General features: G+C 40.6%; 4 protein-coding genes across 4 annotated transcripts in view; 2 read left to right on the top strand and 2 right to left on the bottom strand.

The window, feature by feature from the left end:
- The first annotated feature begins 670 nt into the window (after nucleotides 1–670).
- psmb1 (proteasome 20S subunit beta 1) lies at nucleotides 671–3,306 on the top strand. The gene is made up of 6 exons (XM_061067950.1): nucleotides 671–865; nucleotides 1,228–1,335; nucleotides 1,579–1,660; nucleotides 2,143–2,272; nucleotides 2,528–2,634; nucleotides 2,779–3,306. Exons 1-6 carry the CDS (start codon nucleotides 765–767, stop codon nucleotides 2,962–2,964), a joined length of 714 nt encoding a protein of 237 aa, XP_060923933.1. The 5' UTR covers nucleotides 671–764; the 3' UTR covers nucleotides 2,965–3,306.
- A 1,090-nt stretch (nucleotides 3,307–4,396) lies between these two features.
- On the bottom strand, nucleotides 4,397–6,241 carry psmc3 (proteasome 26S subunit, ATPase 3). Its single transcript, XM_061067781.1, has 2 exons — nucleotides 5,273–6,241; nucleotides 4,397–4,851 (listed from the first exon to the last, which is right to left on the bottom strand). Exons 1-2 carry the CDS (start codon nucleotides 6,215–6,217, stop codon nucleotides 4,513–4,515), a joined length of 1,284 nt encoding a protein of 427 aa, XP_060923764.1. The 5' UTR covers nucleotides 6,218–6,241; the 3' UTR covers nucleotides 4,397–4,512.
- A 74-nt stretch (nucleotides 6,242–6,315) lies between these two features.
- On the top strand, nucleotides 6,316–12,986 carry tbp (TATA box binding protein). The gene is made up of 9 exons (XM_061067783.1): nucleotides 6,316–6,453; nucleotides 6,875–7,100; nucleotides 9,197–9,359; nucleotides 9,558–9,735; nucleotides 9,920–10,007; nucleotides 10,222–10,313; nucleotides 10,504–10,671; nucleotides 10,787–10,881; nucleotides 11,486–12,986. Exons 2-9 carry the CDS (start codon nucleotides 7,050–7,052, stop codon nucleotides 11,563–11,565), a joined length of 915 nt encoding a protein of 304 aa, XP_060923766.1. The 5' UTR covers nucleotides 6,316–6,453; nucleotides 6,875–7,049; the 3' UTR covers nucleotides 11,566–12,986.
- Nucleotides 12,987–13,792: 806 nt separating this feature from the next.
- pdcd2 (programmed cell death 2) overlaps nucleotides 13,793–17,390 on the bottom strand; it is a 4,413-nt gene continuing 815 nt past the window's right edge. Inside the window, exons 3-8 of the mRNA XM_061067782.1 lie at nucleotides 16,837–16,893; nucleotides 16,212–16,400; nucleotides 15,400–15,567; nucleotides 15,189–15,289; nucleotides 14,965–15,078; nucleotides 13,793–14,272 (exon numbers count right to left, since the gene is read on the bottom strand). Coding sequence (XP_060923765.1) covers nucleotides 14,093–14,272; nucleotides 14,965–15,078; nucleotides 15,189–15,289; nucleotides 15,400–15,567; nucleotides 16,212–16,400; nucleotides 16,837–16,893 — 809 coding nt within the window. The 3' untranslated portion in view covers nucleotides 13,793–14,092. The remainder of the gene's footprint in view (nucleotides 14,273–14,964; nucleotides 15,079–15,188; nucleotides 15,290–15,399; nucleotides 15,568–16,211; nucleotides 16,401–16,836; nucleotides 16,894–17,390) is intronic.

The following is a 17,390-nucleotide window of genomic DNA, read 5'->3' as shown; positions in this document are numbered from 1 at the left end:
CAAAGGTCACGTCTCTTTCTCGTTACAGTATAGCATAGTATTACTCCCCCAGCTTTTCCTCTCTCTGATCCATACTCCCCATCTCAGACAATAACTTGTCCAGGACCACTGAAGAAGGACTCATGCAGACATCACACGTATGCACACGCACTTACACACACATGCACCTACTTCTTCTCTAACACATATTCCATCATTATCATGTACATCATTCCCACTGATGCATTTTATTTCATTATATGCATATTTTTGTATGTCTTATTTGTCTTGTTTGTCCTGTTTTGGAACTGAACTGTAATTAACAATTAATGGATGGGTAATCTAGATTTAAAGCAATGGTCTATTTGTAATCATCCATATGACTTGGATGCATGCATTATTTTACATCATGTCCTAGCTTGATCCAATCCAATGCTTTTACCAGTTAAAGTATCAAAACGGCAATACAACTAATAAAAGTCAAATTTCCACTGAGCAGCACCATATATAATATACATTTCATGTAGATAACCCATCCGGACATTGCTAAATACATATATATTACATGTATATTATATAAACATACACTCTGCCGACCGATCACATTCTGGCACGCCTGTCTTACCTGCTGTACATCAAACCAGCCTGTGGGGGCGCTCTGGCACAGAGTCTGGCTGGATAGTCGGGTTAGCGGACAGTAGAAGAAGAGAGTGCCATATTGCAGTGATACAGCGACTTTAACAGAAAGAAGCGTGAGAGCGGATTGTGTTCCTCCCGTAACAAAGATGATTTCATCACAGTCGTTTGGAGAATCGGGCAAAATGAAGGAGTATCATTACAGTGGCCCCGTGGAGCAGCGCTTCTCACCGTACTCTTTCAACGGAGGGTGAGTCTAATCCTCCAGCGGCTAGCTGTCTGCTAGCTAACATGTACTGCTCTGTGCTAACGAGCTAGCAGCGTAGCAAACGGAAACAAACAAAGCTGAACTAAATGAATACTTTGTGAACAACCCTGCATTTCTCTGCGCACGGGGTTAGGTGTATACTTATCTTTATGTATCACTTTATATTACAGATTACATGTTCGCATTATGAAATATTATTTGACTAGTATCGAAGTTTCAGTTTCGAATCAGTAGCTTTAGCTTTAGCGTTGGAAAGTGCCATAGACAGCAGTGGATTTTCGTGTGTCGTCATTTGTTTTATAAAATAAATAAACCGTGTCGTGTTTTCTCTTTCTCACTTTCAGAACCGTGCTGGCTGTCGCCGGGGAGGACTTCGCCATCGTCGCCTCAGACACTCGGCTAAGTGAAGGCTACTCCATCCACAGTCGGGACTCACCAAAATGCTACAAGCTGTAAGTGTCCCCGTCTCCTCCCCGTACTGTCAGTGAAGGGAACACCTTGTCATCTCTATTTAATCTGTAATGGCCGCTCATCTATTTGTTAAAGTCACTGCAGCTCCAGTACTTCTGTTAGATGGGAAGTGTAGTTTTTCCTGTGACCTGAGTTGCTTTTTAGATGAGGAATCCACTCAACAGTCACTATGAGTGGCTGATTCGGCTCTGACTTTGTTTGACTCTGAGTTTCTCACCTTACAGGACAGACACAACTGTCATCGGCTGCAGCGGTTTCCATGGAGACTGCCTGACTCTGACCAAAATCATTGATGCCAGACTAAAGGTGAGCTGATGCAGGAAGGAGTTTTTTGGTTTCACTCTCTTTATTATCATTCTGAAAGATATCTACTTCTATGACCAAAGCCAACACTCCTGCCACAGCGTGTACGTCACCAGCACTGATGATCAAAATGCTGTCTAAGACCCGAGTTTACACAGGGCTCCAATTTGTCTTGTTGTCTCTTAAATGATGAGCATTGGTACTTTTTCAGTTTGAATACTTCTAGAATTTTGTCACAAGAAACATTTGGGAAAACTGTGTGGTCATTTTTGATATTTGTTCTGCAGGGTGGTTCTTCATTGCACATGCATCTCTTACTAGTCCCCAACAATTACAATTATTCAATAGGGACTTCACCGTGGTTCTTAACTTCTCCTGAAGTGTTGCTGAATTACTTTCTGCCCTCTTACAAGGAGAATGACAGCTGGTGTCAGAGTTTGCTAAATTGTGACTAGCACCTGAACCAATGTTTTCTCTCCTCCTAGACATACAAACACTCAAACAACAAGACAATGAAATCCGGAGCCATCGCAGCCATGTTGTCTACCATTCTGTATGGCAGGAGGTTCTTCCCCTACTACGTATATAACATCATCGGAGGACTGGATGAGCATGGTAGGTATTTAAATACAGCCAGTAAGACGCAAAACGTTCTGATAAATTGATTATTTTAACTTTCGTGGAGGATCTGGGCACATACTGTCATTCTAATCTGCTGTGATTGCAGGGGACAGGAAATGTCAAGTTTGTTGTTTGCTAATATTTTTTCTCATTGTATCACACATTGAGGTTGAATTAAATCTGTCTTAAGTTGGACACTGCAAAGCTTTCCCTGTGTTCTTGTAGCAACTGTTTTTATTTGTAACGTAGGTAAGGGAGCAGTGTACAGTTTTGACCCAGTGGGCTCTTATCAGAGAGACACCTACAAGGCTGGTGGATCTGCAAGTGCCATGCTACAGCCGCTGCTTGACAACCAGGTAGATAAAATACACATATTTTTCATAATCTCGAGCTTTCTGCAATTAAATGTGCAGAGAATCAAATGTGCAGTGTTCTGAAGTTTCCTTAAAGTGGACAAATTACATTCATGTCTCATTCTCTCTAACACAATCTTCCCCCAGATTGGTTTTAAGAACATGGAAGGTGTGGAACAGGTCCCTCTGACTCAGGACAAGGCAGTGCAGCTGGTCAAAGATGTCTTCATCTCGGCTGCGGAGAGGGATGTCTACACCGGAGACGCCCTTCAGATCTGCATCATCACTAAGGAGGGCATTAAGGAGCAGACAGTACCTCTGAGAAAAGATTGAGGAGTAAAAATGATTTTTCCATCTGCCTCTGCTTTCTTCTTTAGTCTGTTCTTTCCACCACCCCCCTGTTGGTTTGGCCCCTTTTTAGATCCTGTTTCTTCAACCATGAGTTCTGATTCAGAAGTTGCTTCAAGTGGCCTCTTATGTGAGGCTTTATAACATCCTTGCTTTTATTGGCTTGGCAACCTGATTTTTAGATCAGCACTACTGTTCTGATAAGCAAGTTCTTTCCCCAATGTTCCCTCGGTTCTCTGCCTCTGTCTGGATTTTTCATTAGGGTTTTGGAAAGACACATACTCTGCTATTGTTTCTACATTCTTAATAAATGTAAAGAACTGAAAAGTCTGCTGCTGTTTTTACTGCCATTGTTCACATCTGTATAAGCCAAAAGATCATAGGAAATGAAAATCACTGCCAACAGCGGAAAAGGCACATAAGTGGGTTTTAAACTAAGGACAAGGTGTTAGCCACCAGTTCTAATTTCTGTTTTCATTTGCAGTACTCTACTTTTCATGGTCTTAACCTATGAAGTATATATCGACGTGTTATATTTTAAAAAGCAGAATCAAATTCTTGATCAACAGATCTGATAAGTCCTATAATATTTTAACTTTAACTTGTTTATCAGATGTTTGTTTTTCCTATATTGACTCACTTCCGATCACAGAAAAGGTTTGACAAGACTTCTCAATTTGTGTGGTTTTGGAAACAACCCAAGGTGTTGCAACAATTCAATGTCATTCCTATTCCTACTGAAGACAACTATCGGTCAGGTCCTTAAACAATTTTAAATAATGGAAAAGCAAAGAACCTTCAGAGAGGGTTTTGTGAAATGATGACGTGCACTGATTGTGTAACAGAGAATGTGACATTAGACACCATCCAGTGCAGTCGTCGCCTTCCCCTCATACTCTGCCTTGACTATGCCAAAAATACAGAAGTACAGCAAAGAAGAAACAGGAAATAGACTTGTCAATGTGAAAATTAAATTCCAGTCTATAATCTGAATTAGACTGTGCAGACACCTGGTGTAATATAACCAGAAAACATCTCTGTTTGTAAAGAGAGCATATGAAGAATGAGTAGCAGACGTGATAACAGCAGTTGAGCAGCACAGTTTAATGTGGTCCATTTGAATCCCATCGAATAGTGATATGATCAAATATCTAATTAAATCTAATAAATTCTTATAATAAAGATTGAATCAACCAGTAGCACGATGGGCACTCTTGACTTTATCACTTCAGACTGACTTAATATTTAAGTGAGGGTAGATTTAATATATATCAGAGATGTAAGTAGAAGAAGCTTGTGTGAGGACAATCGAAACAGAAACAATAGAAAACAAATCCACAGCAGCTGTGAGACTTTTCTGCTCCTCCTGAAACCAGGACTCAACCCTCCTCATTTAGCTGAAAGAAACAACTCTTCAGACATTTTACTTATTTTTATTAACTCAACTTTTCACTTTGAACAAGTGTTTACTCAGCATATATTTGACAATCAACACTCTCTATCACGAACATAAAAATGACAAGAGCAGTGTCCTCAGGCGTAGTACTGGAGATTGGCCTTCTTCTTGGCCTGGACCTCCAGGATTCCCTCCATGTAATCCTCGTGGTTCAGCTCTGTGGCTCCACGACGCAGCGCGATCATACCGGCCTCCACACACACGGCCTTGCACTGGGCTCCGTTGAAGTCGTCGGTGCAGCGAGCCAGCTCCTCGTAGTTGACGTCCGGACTGACGTTCATCTTGCGGGAGTGAATCTGCATGATGCGAGCTCGGGCCTCTTCGTTGGGCATGGGGAACTCGATCTTCCTGTCCAGACGACCTGAACGGAGCAGAGCAGGGTCCAAGATGTCCACTCTGTTGGTGGCCGCAATCACCTGGAAAATATGCACAATATTACTGTAGTAATCATACTGTGTAAATAGATTAATTTGAGGAAGTCTGGATTTGGTATTGTATATTTACTTATCACAGTTTTATAAAACATGTAAATCTTTGCCCTATTTTATTTTGTACTTTTCTCTACCCCTATTTAATGGTTGAATAGTTGATTTCATATTTATTTAGTGTCCAATTAGAATGAGACAAATTCATTTAACAAATAAATTATTGTGACAACGAATACAATACGAGTCAGATTTCTGAGTGATCTGTGAAGTTTGATGAGAGAATTATTTGAGAGAATTCCATCTGATCATACAGAACCAGTTGGACTTCCCTGGAGTTCAGTGTGATCCACAGTCATATACAGACTGTGGATCATGTGTTTCTCTGAGGTTTTCAGGGCAGAATCCTCACCTTGACCTGCATGTTGGGCTGGAATCCATCCAGCTGGTTGAGCAGCTCCAGCATGGTCCTCTGCACCTCTCGGTCTCCCGCCTTCTCGCTGTCAAACCTCTTGGTTCCGATGGCATCCAGCTCGTCGATGAAGATGATGGATGGAGCCTTCTCTTTGGCCAGGGCGAAGGCGTCTCTCACCAGCTTGGCTCCATCTCCGATGAACATCTGGACCAGCTGTGGTCCGGCCAGCTTCAGGAAGGTGGCCTTGGTCTGAGCGGCGCAGGCCCTGGCCAGGAGGGTCTTCCCTGTGCCAGGTGGCCCATACATCAGGACCCCCTTGGGTGGCTGGATGCCCAGGTTTTCAAACTTCTCCTTGTGGTTCATGGGCAAGACGATGGCCTCCACCAGCTCCTGGATCTGCTTGTCCAGCCCTCCTATGTCGCTGTACTGCTCGGTGGGGCGCTCGTCCACCTCCATAGCCTTCACCCTGGAGTCGTACTCGGTCGGTAGGGTCTCCAGGATCAGGTAGGAGTCTTTGTTGACACCCACCAGGTCCCCGGGCTTCAGCTTCTCGGCGTCGACCAGCCCGATCACCGGCAGGAAGTAGGTCTGCCGTGTGGAAGTCTTTATGACGGCGCACTTTCCTTTCCTCTGGGAGTCCAGGTCCACGTTGGCCCCGTCCTCCTCCTGGTCGTTGGGGTCCACGTCCAGCAGCTCGATGACGTTCGACACCAGGTACGGCAGCGTTTTGTTCACCTTTATCTTCTCCGTGTTTTCCTTGATCTTGTCCTTCATGGCCTGCAGTTCGTGGGTCACCCTCAGCACCTCGCTCTTCATGATCTTGATCTCGCTCTCCAGGAGCCGGGTTCGCTGTACGATCTCCTCCGTGGACATCTTGAGAACCTCTTCCCCGATGCCATCTTCCACTTCGTCCCAAACCGACTTGTCACTCAGCGACGCCATCTTTGCTCTGCCTGCTCTGCGTGAACTGTGACACAGCGGAAAAAAATAAGGGTTTCCGCTTCCGGGAGCAGCAGCGGCAGCGGCAGCCAACGAAGAAGAAGAAGAGGAGTAGCGCTTTTCTTGAGCGCCGAAGAAGAAGTTAACTGAGGATGACACGAGCACGGAGCTGAATTAAACCAGTTTCTCTGCTGGTTTCCACTGCGAGAGGGCGACTGGAAGTTTCCTCTCACCGCACTGTGAGTTATTGCAATCTGACGTCATCTCACAACTGTCCGTTTATTGAGGCCGCGGCGCGTTGGACATACGTCTTCCATGTTAGCCGGTGCAGCTAACATTAGCATTGCGGGCTAACCCCAGCTAGCCACTGTGTTGATGTGGTGCAATTTGGCGTCCAGACATCCTGCTGGGACACTGCTCTGGTTTTAGGTGGAGACGAAATCGTCATCCGTGTTTTTCACTGTAATCGTCTGCATGAGACGTCACACACAGGAGGTCGGAACTAACATGCTAATGCAACGCGAACACACATCAAAGCTAAATGTGTGTTGGCGCCACAGCGGCTTCGTGTCATTTGTCAGTTATTCACTCAGCCTTTGATGGTGCACGGTGATCAATACGCATTTGTCTTAAATCATGTTCTTACCGGTTGGATTCCAGGCGCGTCGCTGCTGTCAGAGGACATACAGTACGAGGGTGTTACAGTGGAGTCCACCTCGGGTTGTTTGTGTTTACTGCGGAGCTCTGTGGCCCCTGCTGTGAAGAGGTGTCCCTGCTGTGAAGAGGTGTCCCTGTCCGCTCCTGGTGGAGGTGTCCGACGTGAGGAGCTGACAACATGGACCAGAACAACAGTGTACCAGCCTTCCCGGGTCTGGCCTCCCCTCAGGTAGGAACACACGCTCCATTCAGCAACAGGTGCTCGTCCTCAGCGAGGGGTCAGGTGGGCTAGCTCACCTGACTAGAAGCTGACCAGCACATGTCCAGTTTATTTATATAGCACATTTTTAAAAAACAAGTTGGTTGACCAAAGAGCTTCCCAAAGTAAAAGTTACAACAAGAAAACAGCAACATGCAATACATAAAATACTAATAAAATAAACTAAGATCAAACAAAATAGACTAAAATATGTGATAAAAACGTTCTCAACTTGAAAACAAGGCCAAGAAGAAGAGATGTGTTTTTACCAATGATCTGTAGTGTAATGGTGAGGGGGCTGATCTAATAATGGGTCTTAAGCTGTTGCATAAGAGGCGGCTACTGCAAAGGCTTGATCGCCTCTGGTTATGAGCCTCGTTTAAGGCAAGTCCAGGAGCAGCTGAGTGGCGGACCTCAGCTCTCTAACTGGAGGCTGAACATGAAGGAGTTCAGCTAGGCAAGGCTGCGCAAGTCCAGTAAGAGATTTAAAAGTTAACAACAAATTATAAAATCGATCCTGTGACAAACAGGAAGCCAGTGGAGGGAGCGAGATGTCATAGACCCCACACAGACCTGTTATCAACATCCCTCCTGAGTGATATGATTACAGGTGGTCTACATGGAGTACAAGTCTGAATTCACACAAATGTGTCCTGAGATCCCCTCACCTACACCCCATTCAGAGGTGGTCTGGAATGCATGTGACCTCATTGTTTAGCTGTGTGAACCTAAATGTGTTCTGGGCCATGTATGAAGGACGCCATCTAAGCTGACGTCTTCTGACCTGCTGTAGCACAAACTTATTTAATCTCTTTTTTTATTTATATAGTGCTTTTAAAATTGACTCAAAGGCACTTAACATTGTAATAACAGTGACAGTAAAATCAATAACAAGGTAACATTATAGCAGTTAAAAGACAGTTATTTTACATTAATGATCTTATGCTTAACCAGCTTCCTATATATCTATAAATATGTTGTTTATCTGGACTTTATATTGAATATAATATAACATATATATATATATATATAGATCGATGGTTATTTGATTATTTATTATTACTTGTATTTTGGGTATGTGGTTGTAGAGTGTGTATATATATATATATATATATATATATATATATATATATATATATATATATAAAAAATACAAGTAATAATAAATAATCAAACAACCATTGATTTGTTTGTTGCCAATACCACCATATTAACACTGACGCATAATGATTGATACTTTTCTTAAATTGGTGAAATCTGTCTTCACTGCGCAAGAAGAACAATGACATTGGCCCCAACTGTAATAAAATGTGTTCTTTGTGAACACAAATTACGAATTAGTTTTTGTTAAATTATGGAGTGAGGAGGTGAAACCCCAAAGCAAGTAGGCACAGGAAGCACAATCGGGACACAATTTTAATGTCGGATGTGAACAAAGCGTTCTTTGAGCTGACCACTTGTGATGGGATTTCTCAGGGTGGATGTTATTACCATGTCTGAACAGGATCACACTGGGACTTCAAGGTACCAGCTTGGTCCTGATTCTACTGAGCTCTCATCCTACAGCTTCTGAATGTGGCTTATTTCTGTAGCCACGACTCCTTCATACTGTTAACATGCTGTAGGTACATTTACTGCCTTGGCCTTTGTCACAGAAGCTATTTTGATAAGTCAAAGCCATTGGTAAGGTTCTAAAGGACACTTTGGCCTTTCCTACTGTTGTAAGTCACAATGTTGGCTTTGAAAAGGGTCTATCCTGGGAGAAGTATGATGCTCATATAGCCCAGTGAAATAGTCTTAGTGTGGGGCTTTGTGGCTGTAGATGAGGCAGTTATGTCAGATAATGTAGAATACAAGATTTATTCTTTGTGTCAGGCCACATTCTGGAGCCGCAAATACTTTACTGCCATTTAGTTTCACTACGAAAATTAGTTGTACAGTCATTGTCTTCTCATATCAATGCAATTTGGACTTTCATGTGATTAATGTAAAGTGTCATTTGTTAATAATGTGGTTCTTCTGCTAAATCTCAACTTTATGTTGTTTTTTATGTTTGTTCTGTTCAGGGGGCCATGACGCCGAGCATGCCAATCTTCAGTCCCATGATGCCATATGGCTCAGGCCTGACGCCCCAACCAGTCACGAACACCAACAGTCTGGCTATACTCGAGGAACAGCAGAGGCAACAACAACAGGCGCAACAACAACAGGCACAGCAGGCCAACACAGGTACAACACACCACTGTCAAATCCCTGTCCGTCTCCTGCCATGCTTATGATGATAAATCATAACCCCATATCCTTGGAACTGCTGTCTTTCACATTTATTCTTAGAAATTAATCTTAACATTTATCATTTCAGTCTTCGAGATAGTCAAACTTTATCACCACTTCATATTACAACTTATAACCCAATTTGCTCTCTAGGCCTTCCGGGTACGTCAGGGCAGACGCCTCAGCTCTTCCATTCCCAGACGGTAGCTGGTACGACCACCACAGCTCTACCAGGGAACACCCCGCTCTACAACACCCCCCTGACTCCCATGACCCCCATCACACCGTCCACACCTGCCTCAGAAAGCTCAGGGATTGTACCACAGCTACAGTATGTTTAATAACCCAAGAAATTGTCATTTCTTTGGGTGCCCTTGGGCCAGTGCAATTTTTACAAAGTTTATATACAAAAAATATTTTTTTCCAAATTTAACAACACTGTTAATAACAACTGGAAACTTCTGACATAGTGACTTAACTGTTCTCTGTACTTGTCTCACTCTGTCTAATATCAGAAACATCGTATCCACTGTAAATCTGGGCTGTAAACTCGACTTGAAGACCATCGCCCTGAGAGCCAGGAACGCAGAGTACAACCCAAAGGTGAGACTGAAACACATTCATATTTTACTCGGCAGTTCCAAATTGTCATGCATTTGTTCCAGCTTCCATCTATGGGGCTTGAAGTTGGTTTAGATGATTCCCCGATCTGCCATTAAGAATATACTGGACATACTTATACTAAACATCCCACACAACTACAATGGGAAGAAGTCTTTCAGTAATAGTAATATGCCTCTCTTTTGCTTTCTTTTAGCGTTTTGCTGCCGTCATCATGAGAATACGAGAACCCAGAACCACTGCCCTCATCTTCAGCTCTGGGAAAATGGTTTGCACTGGAGCCAAGAGGTCAGAATGTAGCTTGTTCCACATTTCATGTGCATGTTCTCGATGAAAAGCCAGATGTTCACAGTAGTGTTGTGGGCACAATAAATATTTTTACTAAGACTGAGATAAAAGACATGCAAGCTTTCTTCACCTCACTACGGAACTATATAATCTCTCTAATCTGCTTCTCATCAACTCACCTTCTCTCCAGTGAGGAGATGTCGAGATTAGCAGCCAGAAAGTACGCTCGTGTGGTGCAGAAGCTCGGTTTTCCTGCCAAGTTCCTGGACTTCAAAATTCAGAACATGGTGGGCAGCTGCGATGTGAAGTTCCCCATCCGACTGGAGGGATTGGTCCTCACACATCAACAGTTCAGCAGGTAACTTCTAGACATTTAGTCTAACGTCTACAGTCTATATACAGATACACATGATGCAGACTTCCTGTGTTTTTTTTCCATGTTACGACTAAACCAAGTGACTTGTCTGTTGTAGCTATGAGCCGGAGCTGTTTCCGGGGCTGATTTACAGGATGATCAAACCCAGAATTGTCCTGCTCATCTTTGTTTCTGGGAAAGTTGTACTCACAGGTAAAACCCGCTCTACTTCACTCACTATTAGCTGTAGATCAGAACTAGAGCTCGTCATATGAGATCATTGCAGATATATTGGCATCAATGTACATGTCAGATAATGAATAATAATTGACAGTACTCTAATGTCAAACTAGGATTAAAAGGATGGTTGACAGAAAAAATTAAAATCCACTAATCTACTCACCACTATGCTGATGGAGGGCGGATGAAGTGTTTAAGTCCACAAAATACCTTTGGAGTTAAGGGATAAACAGCGTTCCAGTCAAATCCAATGCAATCAAAGTGTTTACTCCATTGTCAAACATACAAAAAACATAAAACGACTTAAAATTTGACTCGAAGTTTTTAGCCTTCACCCACACGTCCATCGTTATAGTTGTGAGTAGATGACTGAATTCAAATTTTTCGGTGAACTATCCCTTTAAGGTACAAACAATTTCTCCACCAGAGGGCGCTAAAAATTTAAGGGAGAAATGTCCAAATTGTTGCTGGAGCATTTCAACAATAGAACTTAAAACATAAAATGAGAAGATGCATGTAACTGGGTATAGTAACTTATTGCAGTTATAATATATATATTTTTTTTGTTTTTGTGAAGGTGCCAAGGTGAGAGGAGAGATCTACGAAGCGTTTGAAAGCATCTACCCCATCCTGAAAGGTTTCCGCAAGACGACGTAGGACCTGTCGTTTTCTTCTTTTAACATCTCCCCAACCCAGTCTCTTTTTACATGGATTTTTTTAAAGATACGTAGAAGTGTCATCTAAATGTTGACCTCTACAAGTGGACTGCTCTAAGGGCTGTTGTGCAGGGATGTGAACTAGTCACCTTTTACTTTTTGTCCTTCCTCTTTCCTTTATTTTATTTTTTTAAGAAAAAGGACTTTTGGACCTTTTTTGAAAGATTCTTTGTTCTGACCCTGTTCCATTTATTTCCAGCTGTTTTCAGATTGTTTGATCACATCCCTCATTGTACATAAGACTGTAAAGAAAATGTAAAATTCGCTAAGTGGAAGAGAGGTCTGACCGGGAGTATTGCTGTTCTTATTTTATGCATTTTTAAAAAGTTTTCTACATTGCATTTTTAGTACTTGTCTGCTCTATCTCCCAGTTACATAAAGTTGTGTTCAGGTCTGTCAGCCCCACATTCCTATCACAGTATTTACTGAGATTTAAGTTCCTCAACAGTGTTTATATCAAATCAGTCTGGTTTTTGAGTTTGATTCAAAAAGCATGTACATTTAAATCAATCTGATCTGGCTCCAGCGTAGTCCTACATTCATAAATATTGGAGAGTGAGTTTTAATCTGGTAGATAATTTTAACATGAGACATAATAATCTATTGTAAATCCACTGTCACAATTTGGCTGTTCTTAAATTTTGAATCTGATCCAAGTCCTGCTGCTGTGTAGTCCTGTTTCACAGTTTTAGAAAAAGGCCAAACCTAAAGGGAATGATGCTCCTCGACTGTTTGAGTAAACGGGACACCTTGTCCTGTTACACAGAATTTTAGTTTTCTTTCTAGAAATTCAGACGAATTAGACCAAAATTGAAATGGGAAGAAAAGTGTCAGGTGGAACAATAGGCTGACTATTTCTTAAATTCATTAGCACTAAAAGACAGTGTGACAGCAGATAAGCTACAATTTGCTTTGCCATTTTACTGTATTTTAAAATAAAAATGTTTTGGGCCATTCAAATCTATATTTAAACATTTTCCTTTTTGAAATTATTATTTTTGAGCATTTGCAAATGTTAATTTGTGTTGGTTGTTCAAGTTCTTTGTTCAATCAAAAATCTACATTTAAGAGTCTACAGTTTGGGCACTGTTCTGTTTGTGTCACACAGAGTTTCAACTGGACACATCCTTGATAACAATTTAAAAGTTAAGCAATTAAATATAAAATTTTGGATTTCCAATATTTTGGTTCACCATGTGTGTTTTCGTCTCCTAATATTTGTACGGACAACTCTGACGAAAACATGGGGTTGAATATTCCTCTTCTGCACGAGTATGAGCCCCGTCACATTTTAATGCAATTTTGCTTCTTCTGAAACTGTTGATGCTCTGCACTGTGCATTAATAAATGTGTAAATACTGACTGTTGTTAAAGCTGCTCCTTTCATTACAATAACGTTTGGACACACTCATACTCAACAGGTCTTGTGGGCAGAGTGTTTTTTTTTCTCTGAACAATTCATGAATCTTGACAAATCAAGGATATTTAAGGGGTTGATATTTGAGTGTGAAATTTAGTGCAGCTTGATTGAACTGAAGGTATGAGCTCTTCTTGGTGCTGTTCTAGTTGAAAACAGCATCTTTATTGACTTAAAGAGTTTCTTTCCTATACAAAGTGCTCAGTATTTGTCACACTGCTGTGTAAACTGGATCACATACTGCACAGCAACACTGACTAACACGTCTACTATACTTATGGTCCTCTTTAAATTGCATTCAAATATTTGTCTCAACATTGTCAATCGTTTTGTAATTGAAAAGTTAAATAATGCTGTTTAAAATTTTGTTTTGCTAAATGAGTTACAAACTTAGATTTATTTGTGCATTGTGTATTTTTTCAGCACAATGGGAAACAAGGGCAGAGAGAAGGATTTGTCGTCATCTAGCTGGGGATTGAGCCCTCGATGCTGTGGGTATCTGGTATCTGCATTTAAACCAGTCGGCCACCAGATGCCCCACAAATCAGATCTCTGAAGAATACAGAGAATCATATGAAGGGACTAAATTAAAATCTCTGTTATAAGGCACACCCTCATGATGGATTTCTTTTTATCAGCTCCACCTCACTGATCTGTTTTAATTATATGTAGCCAAGATGAACATACACTGATAATCACATAGTTCCGAAACACCACTGAAACTGTTCTTTACAACCAGAAATTGTGTTTATTTAAGAAAGGTTTAGAACAGGAACCAGGATCCAGAATTCCTGTTTGAATATTTGAACTTTTAATGAAAAACATGGTCCAGACAGTGATATCTGCTGTTCAACATTCTCCTGGATACACAAGAGTCTGATCACTCGGGCACTGGTATTTCACACATTTTTACATTTATGTATGATCTGTGTATCATCATCAGTAATGTAAGAAGTGCTGATGCACACGTCCAGTTCCCTACATGGGAAGTGACATCACTTCCAGTGTGATGAAACCAGTCTCTTCGTTGCTCAGTATAAGCTGTCAGATGTTATGAGTGTCTAATCTGTGCGTGTTGATCCGAGCTGAAATCCTGCTTCCAGATGAACTCAGGGAAGTACTGGTCGTCACGGTTACAGCTGGCGGAGCAGGTGTAGATGGCCACCGTACCCCAGTCGATACTGGCTCCTGTTGAGTCCACATTTAGACTGTTCAGCAGCTGGGGCATCACCTGAACACACACACACACACATACTTATTACATTTATCCAATGGATAAATACTGTTTCCTGTGTAGAGACATTCACAGACATTCACATATAATAGATAACAGATTTTTTACAATCCTCTTTGATAGTAGTTTTTTTATCCTTCTGGGTATTTTTATTGTATCAAACATATTTGACTATTTATGATGTTTAATTATTTATCTATCCTATAAATGTAACACTTATTTTTTTAATCATTTTGTATTTATATGAACTTTGCATCATTTTATAAATATACACTACACATTCAGTACGTATGATATTATCTTTTATATTATCTATTATTCAATCACATTGTTTTTTAATCTATCTAATTTCATTAAATTGTATTAAATAATTTGTATACTTAGTCATCAATTTATAAATGTATGGGCGATGTTTAATGCGGTTGATGTATGTGCTGTAATGTTCTTAAAGTTTTATGTCCTACGAGGGTTTTTCAGATTTTAATTTTGATATATTTTCTTAGTGTAAGCTTAAAAAATGCTATATAATTATAATGTATGATTACTATTATGATGATGACGATGAACTGAAGTCAGGAAACATGACTGAGACAATGAAAACTATGGTAAAAGTGAATAGAGGGAGAAGAAAGGAAACAACATCAAAAAATAAAAGTCTTTAAGAGATCAGATTAATGAGCGGTGACTACCTGGAACTCGAAAGTCCTGTCGGCCCCACAGGTGCATTGTGGGATATCCTGATCTGAAGGGATGTGTTGAGAAGAGACCCACAAGGGAGAACCGCCTCGACTGTAGCGCACAACCTGAAACACAACCAGAGGAAGTGATTGAGTTCAAACTGCACATCATCTGTGTGAGGAGTGTCCAGTGTTCCTTTCACTCTCTTTGACCTATATTTTGTATTATTTTTTACCTGGTGTGGTTCTGGTGCGATCCTCTTTTTAAACCTCTGGAACACTTTGATGTCTTTAGTCTCACACATCGCCATCTCTTCCAGGTCGGTCTCTGCCAGCGCTGAAGACACACAACATGAAGTCAGGAGGAAAGATACATTGATGAGCAAGTGAACAGAGCAGTTGTCAGAGCTGCTTCTAAAACCTTGCATATTCTGTTCTGTTTCTTACTCTCTGCTAAAGACGGACAGTCTACATCTGTTTGAATGCCGCTCCCTTCCTCTTCTCCTTCATCCTTCTTTGTGTCTTCCTCTTTTCCATCTTTCTCCTCTTCCTCAGGCTCAATAACCAGCTCAGCTTCAGGGAAGAGGAAGGCCGATGTTGTGACGAGGGACACTTCTATTCAGACACAGAGAGACAAAAGACACAGTAGATCAATTAAATTACATTTAATCAATCAGGATATTACAAACGCTGACTCTTAAGTTTAGATGTACGACTGCTCAGTAAAAACGCTGTTCAAGACAAATTGTGGGACATATTGTTATTATCATAAGTTATTATGATACTGGATACTGTAAAATGTCTTCACAAATCTTCCATTGTACAGTGCAAATCACAACACCATGTCAGAATCAAGCACAAATTCTATTCAGGTTTCAACAATTGAATTAAAGACCACACAATGTATAAAATTAAAAGCAACAGATAATGAAGGAATATCAGACTCTCAGAAATACTCAAACTTCCCCATAATTGAGGATAGGGCAAATTAGTATAGGAGTAAATAATCCTCCAAACGCATATTATCTCTCAAATTACAGGCAAAGATAGTAGGTATCCAAAGTCTTTAACAAAGCCACACATTTAAAATTTTAACGTATTTAATACTTTTTGGATTCATCAAATTAGATTTTAGACTATTTTTTAGAGATCCTGCAGAAATACTGTAGTTTTCATTTGCAGCAAGTGATTGTTCAGTGGATGGAGGGTAAACAAATCAGTGTCCAGTCTCTTTCAGTGCAGAAGACAAGTAAACACACCTTGGCTGCCACACTCCTTTTTGTGTGTGTGTTTCCAGTGGAGCATCTGGTGATTTTTACCACAGTAGGTCACAGTGTGACATCTAGAACAAGCTTTGTTCCCAGGGCAACCACACACCCAACACAGTTTCACCCCAGAGATGGGCAACACTCTCTGGTCGGATTCAGAGTCGCTGAGGGGTTCCTCCTCTGTAAGAAACAAAGATTGTAGTTTTTTAATGAGTCAATCAATCAATATCATATTAACAAACAAACAAAATCTTCAGTGGTGCAGCACCTACCACTCTCTATACCTGCAATATGGAAACTAAATGTAACCAGAAATAGATGATAACATCATCTGCTAATAAAAGAAGGTCTGCAAACATGTAAAAATATTGATAAAAGATTATTAAGAATTGTTGTAGTGAAGTGCTTTATAACGGCCTAATAGAGCTTAATCATAATTAATCGTCTTAATCAAAGCTTTATAAAGTTTTATAAAAGCCCAGTCTGATTCTGATCATTTAATAGTGCATGTGTGTTCAGAAATGGAACAAACTCACATTTAGAAAACATTTGAACTACTTGACATTATAGGTTGATAGATCAGAATTTTTACTGACATCCTGAAAAATGCACAAACCTGGCGGAGGGTCGTAAGGGTAGAACTCATTCCTCCTGGGTAGCTGACTTCTGAAAACTGGGTGGAAATGAAGAAGAAAAATAATCAGTCAGAGAACTTGACCTAAATGCATCAAGTCTTCTTTTGAAAACGATTAAACAACAAACATGCAGAGAACAGATGAGAAGAAGATGTGGGATAGGGAGGAGGATAAACGACTGAAGAGCAAAGAAAAAAAGACTGAAAAGAATCTGTAAAGCGAAGATCCTGATTAATGGTTATTTCCACTATCAATTGATCTGCTGATTACTGTTTTAATCAATGAGTCAATCAATCGATCAATGTGTGGTCTATAAAACGTAAAAAAACCCATACAAATCAATCTCTGTCACAGTTTAAAACATAACAAGAAAAGTAGAAATATTTGCAATTGAGAAGCTGATTGTTTGGCAAAGCTGATATGATTACGTGATTATGATTCATTTATTGATTAATTCAATGTTATTTCATTCAGCTCTTTCGATGAGTGAGACAGGTGTAAGGACAAAGAGGTCAAAGAGGACAGAACACAGTAA

The sequence above is a fragment of the Limanda limanda genome, chromosome 3 (genome assembly GCF_963576545.1).
Source record: "Limanda limanda chromosome 3, fLimLim1.1, whole genome shotgun sequence".
NCBI classification, from domain to species: domain Eukaryota; kingdom Metazoa; phylum Chordata; class Actinopteri; order Pleuronectiformes; family Pleuronectidae; genus Limanda; species Limanda limanda.
The sequence above is the reverse complement of the archived record's forward strand: the minus strand, read 5'-3'. Positions and strand labels throughout refer to the sequence as shown.

What these genes read in the sequence shown, in the direction of transcription:
- psmb1 (XM_061067950.1), top strand. Translation starts at nt 765, where the DNA reads ATGATTTCATCACAGTCGTTTGGAGAATCGGGCAAAATGAAGGAGTAT. An exon ending in TCATTGATGCCAGACTAAAG is followed by an intron (nt 1,661 to 2,142) that starts GTGAGCTGATGC and finishes CTCTCCTCCTAG; the next exon opens with ACATACAAACACTCAAACAA. An exon ending in CGGAGGACTGGATGAGCATG is followed by an intron (nt 2,273 to 2,527) that starts GTAGGTATTTAA and finishes TTTGTAACGTAG; the next exon opens with GTAAGGGAGCAGTGTACAGT.
- psmc3 (XM_061067781.1), bottom strand. Translation starts at nt 6,217, where the DNA reads ATGGCGTCGCTGAGTGACAAGTCGGTTTGGGACGAAGTGGAAGATGGC. An exon ending in AGCCCAACATGCAGGTCAAG is followed by an intron (nt 4,852 to 5,272) that starts GTGAGGATTCTG and finishes CATATTTTCCAG; the next exon opens with GTGATTGCGGCCACCAACAG.
- tbp (XM_061067783.1), top strand. Translation starts at nt 7,050, where the DNA reads ATGGACCAGAACAACAGTGTACCAGCCTTCCCGGGTCTGGCCTCCCCT. An exon ending in ACGCAGAGTACAACCCAAAG is followed by an intron (nt 10,008 to 10,221) that starts GTGAGACTGAAA and finishes GCTTTCTTTTAG; the next exon opens with CGTTTTGCTGCCGTCATCAT. An exon ending in ACACATCAACAGTTCAGCAG is followed by an intron (nt 10,672 to 10,786) that starts GTAACTTCTAGA and finishes TGTCTGTTGTAG; the next exon opens with CTATGAGCCGGAGCTGTTTC.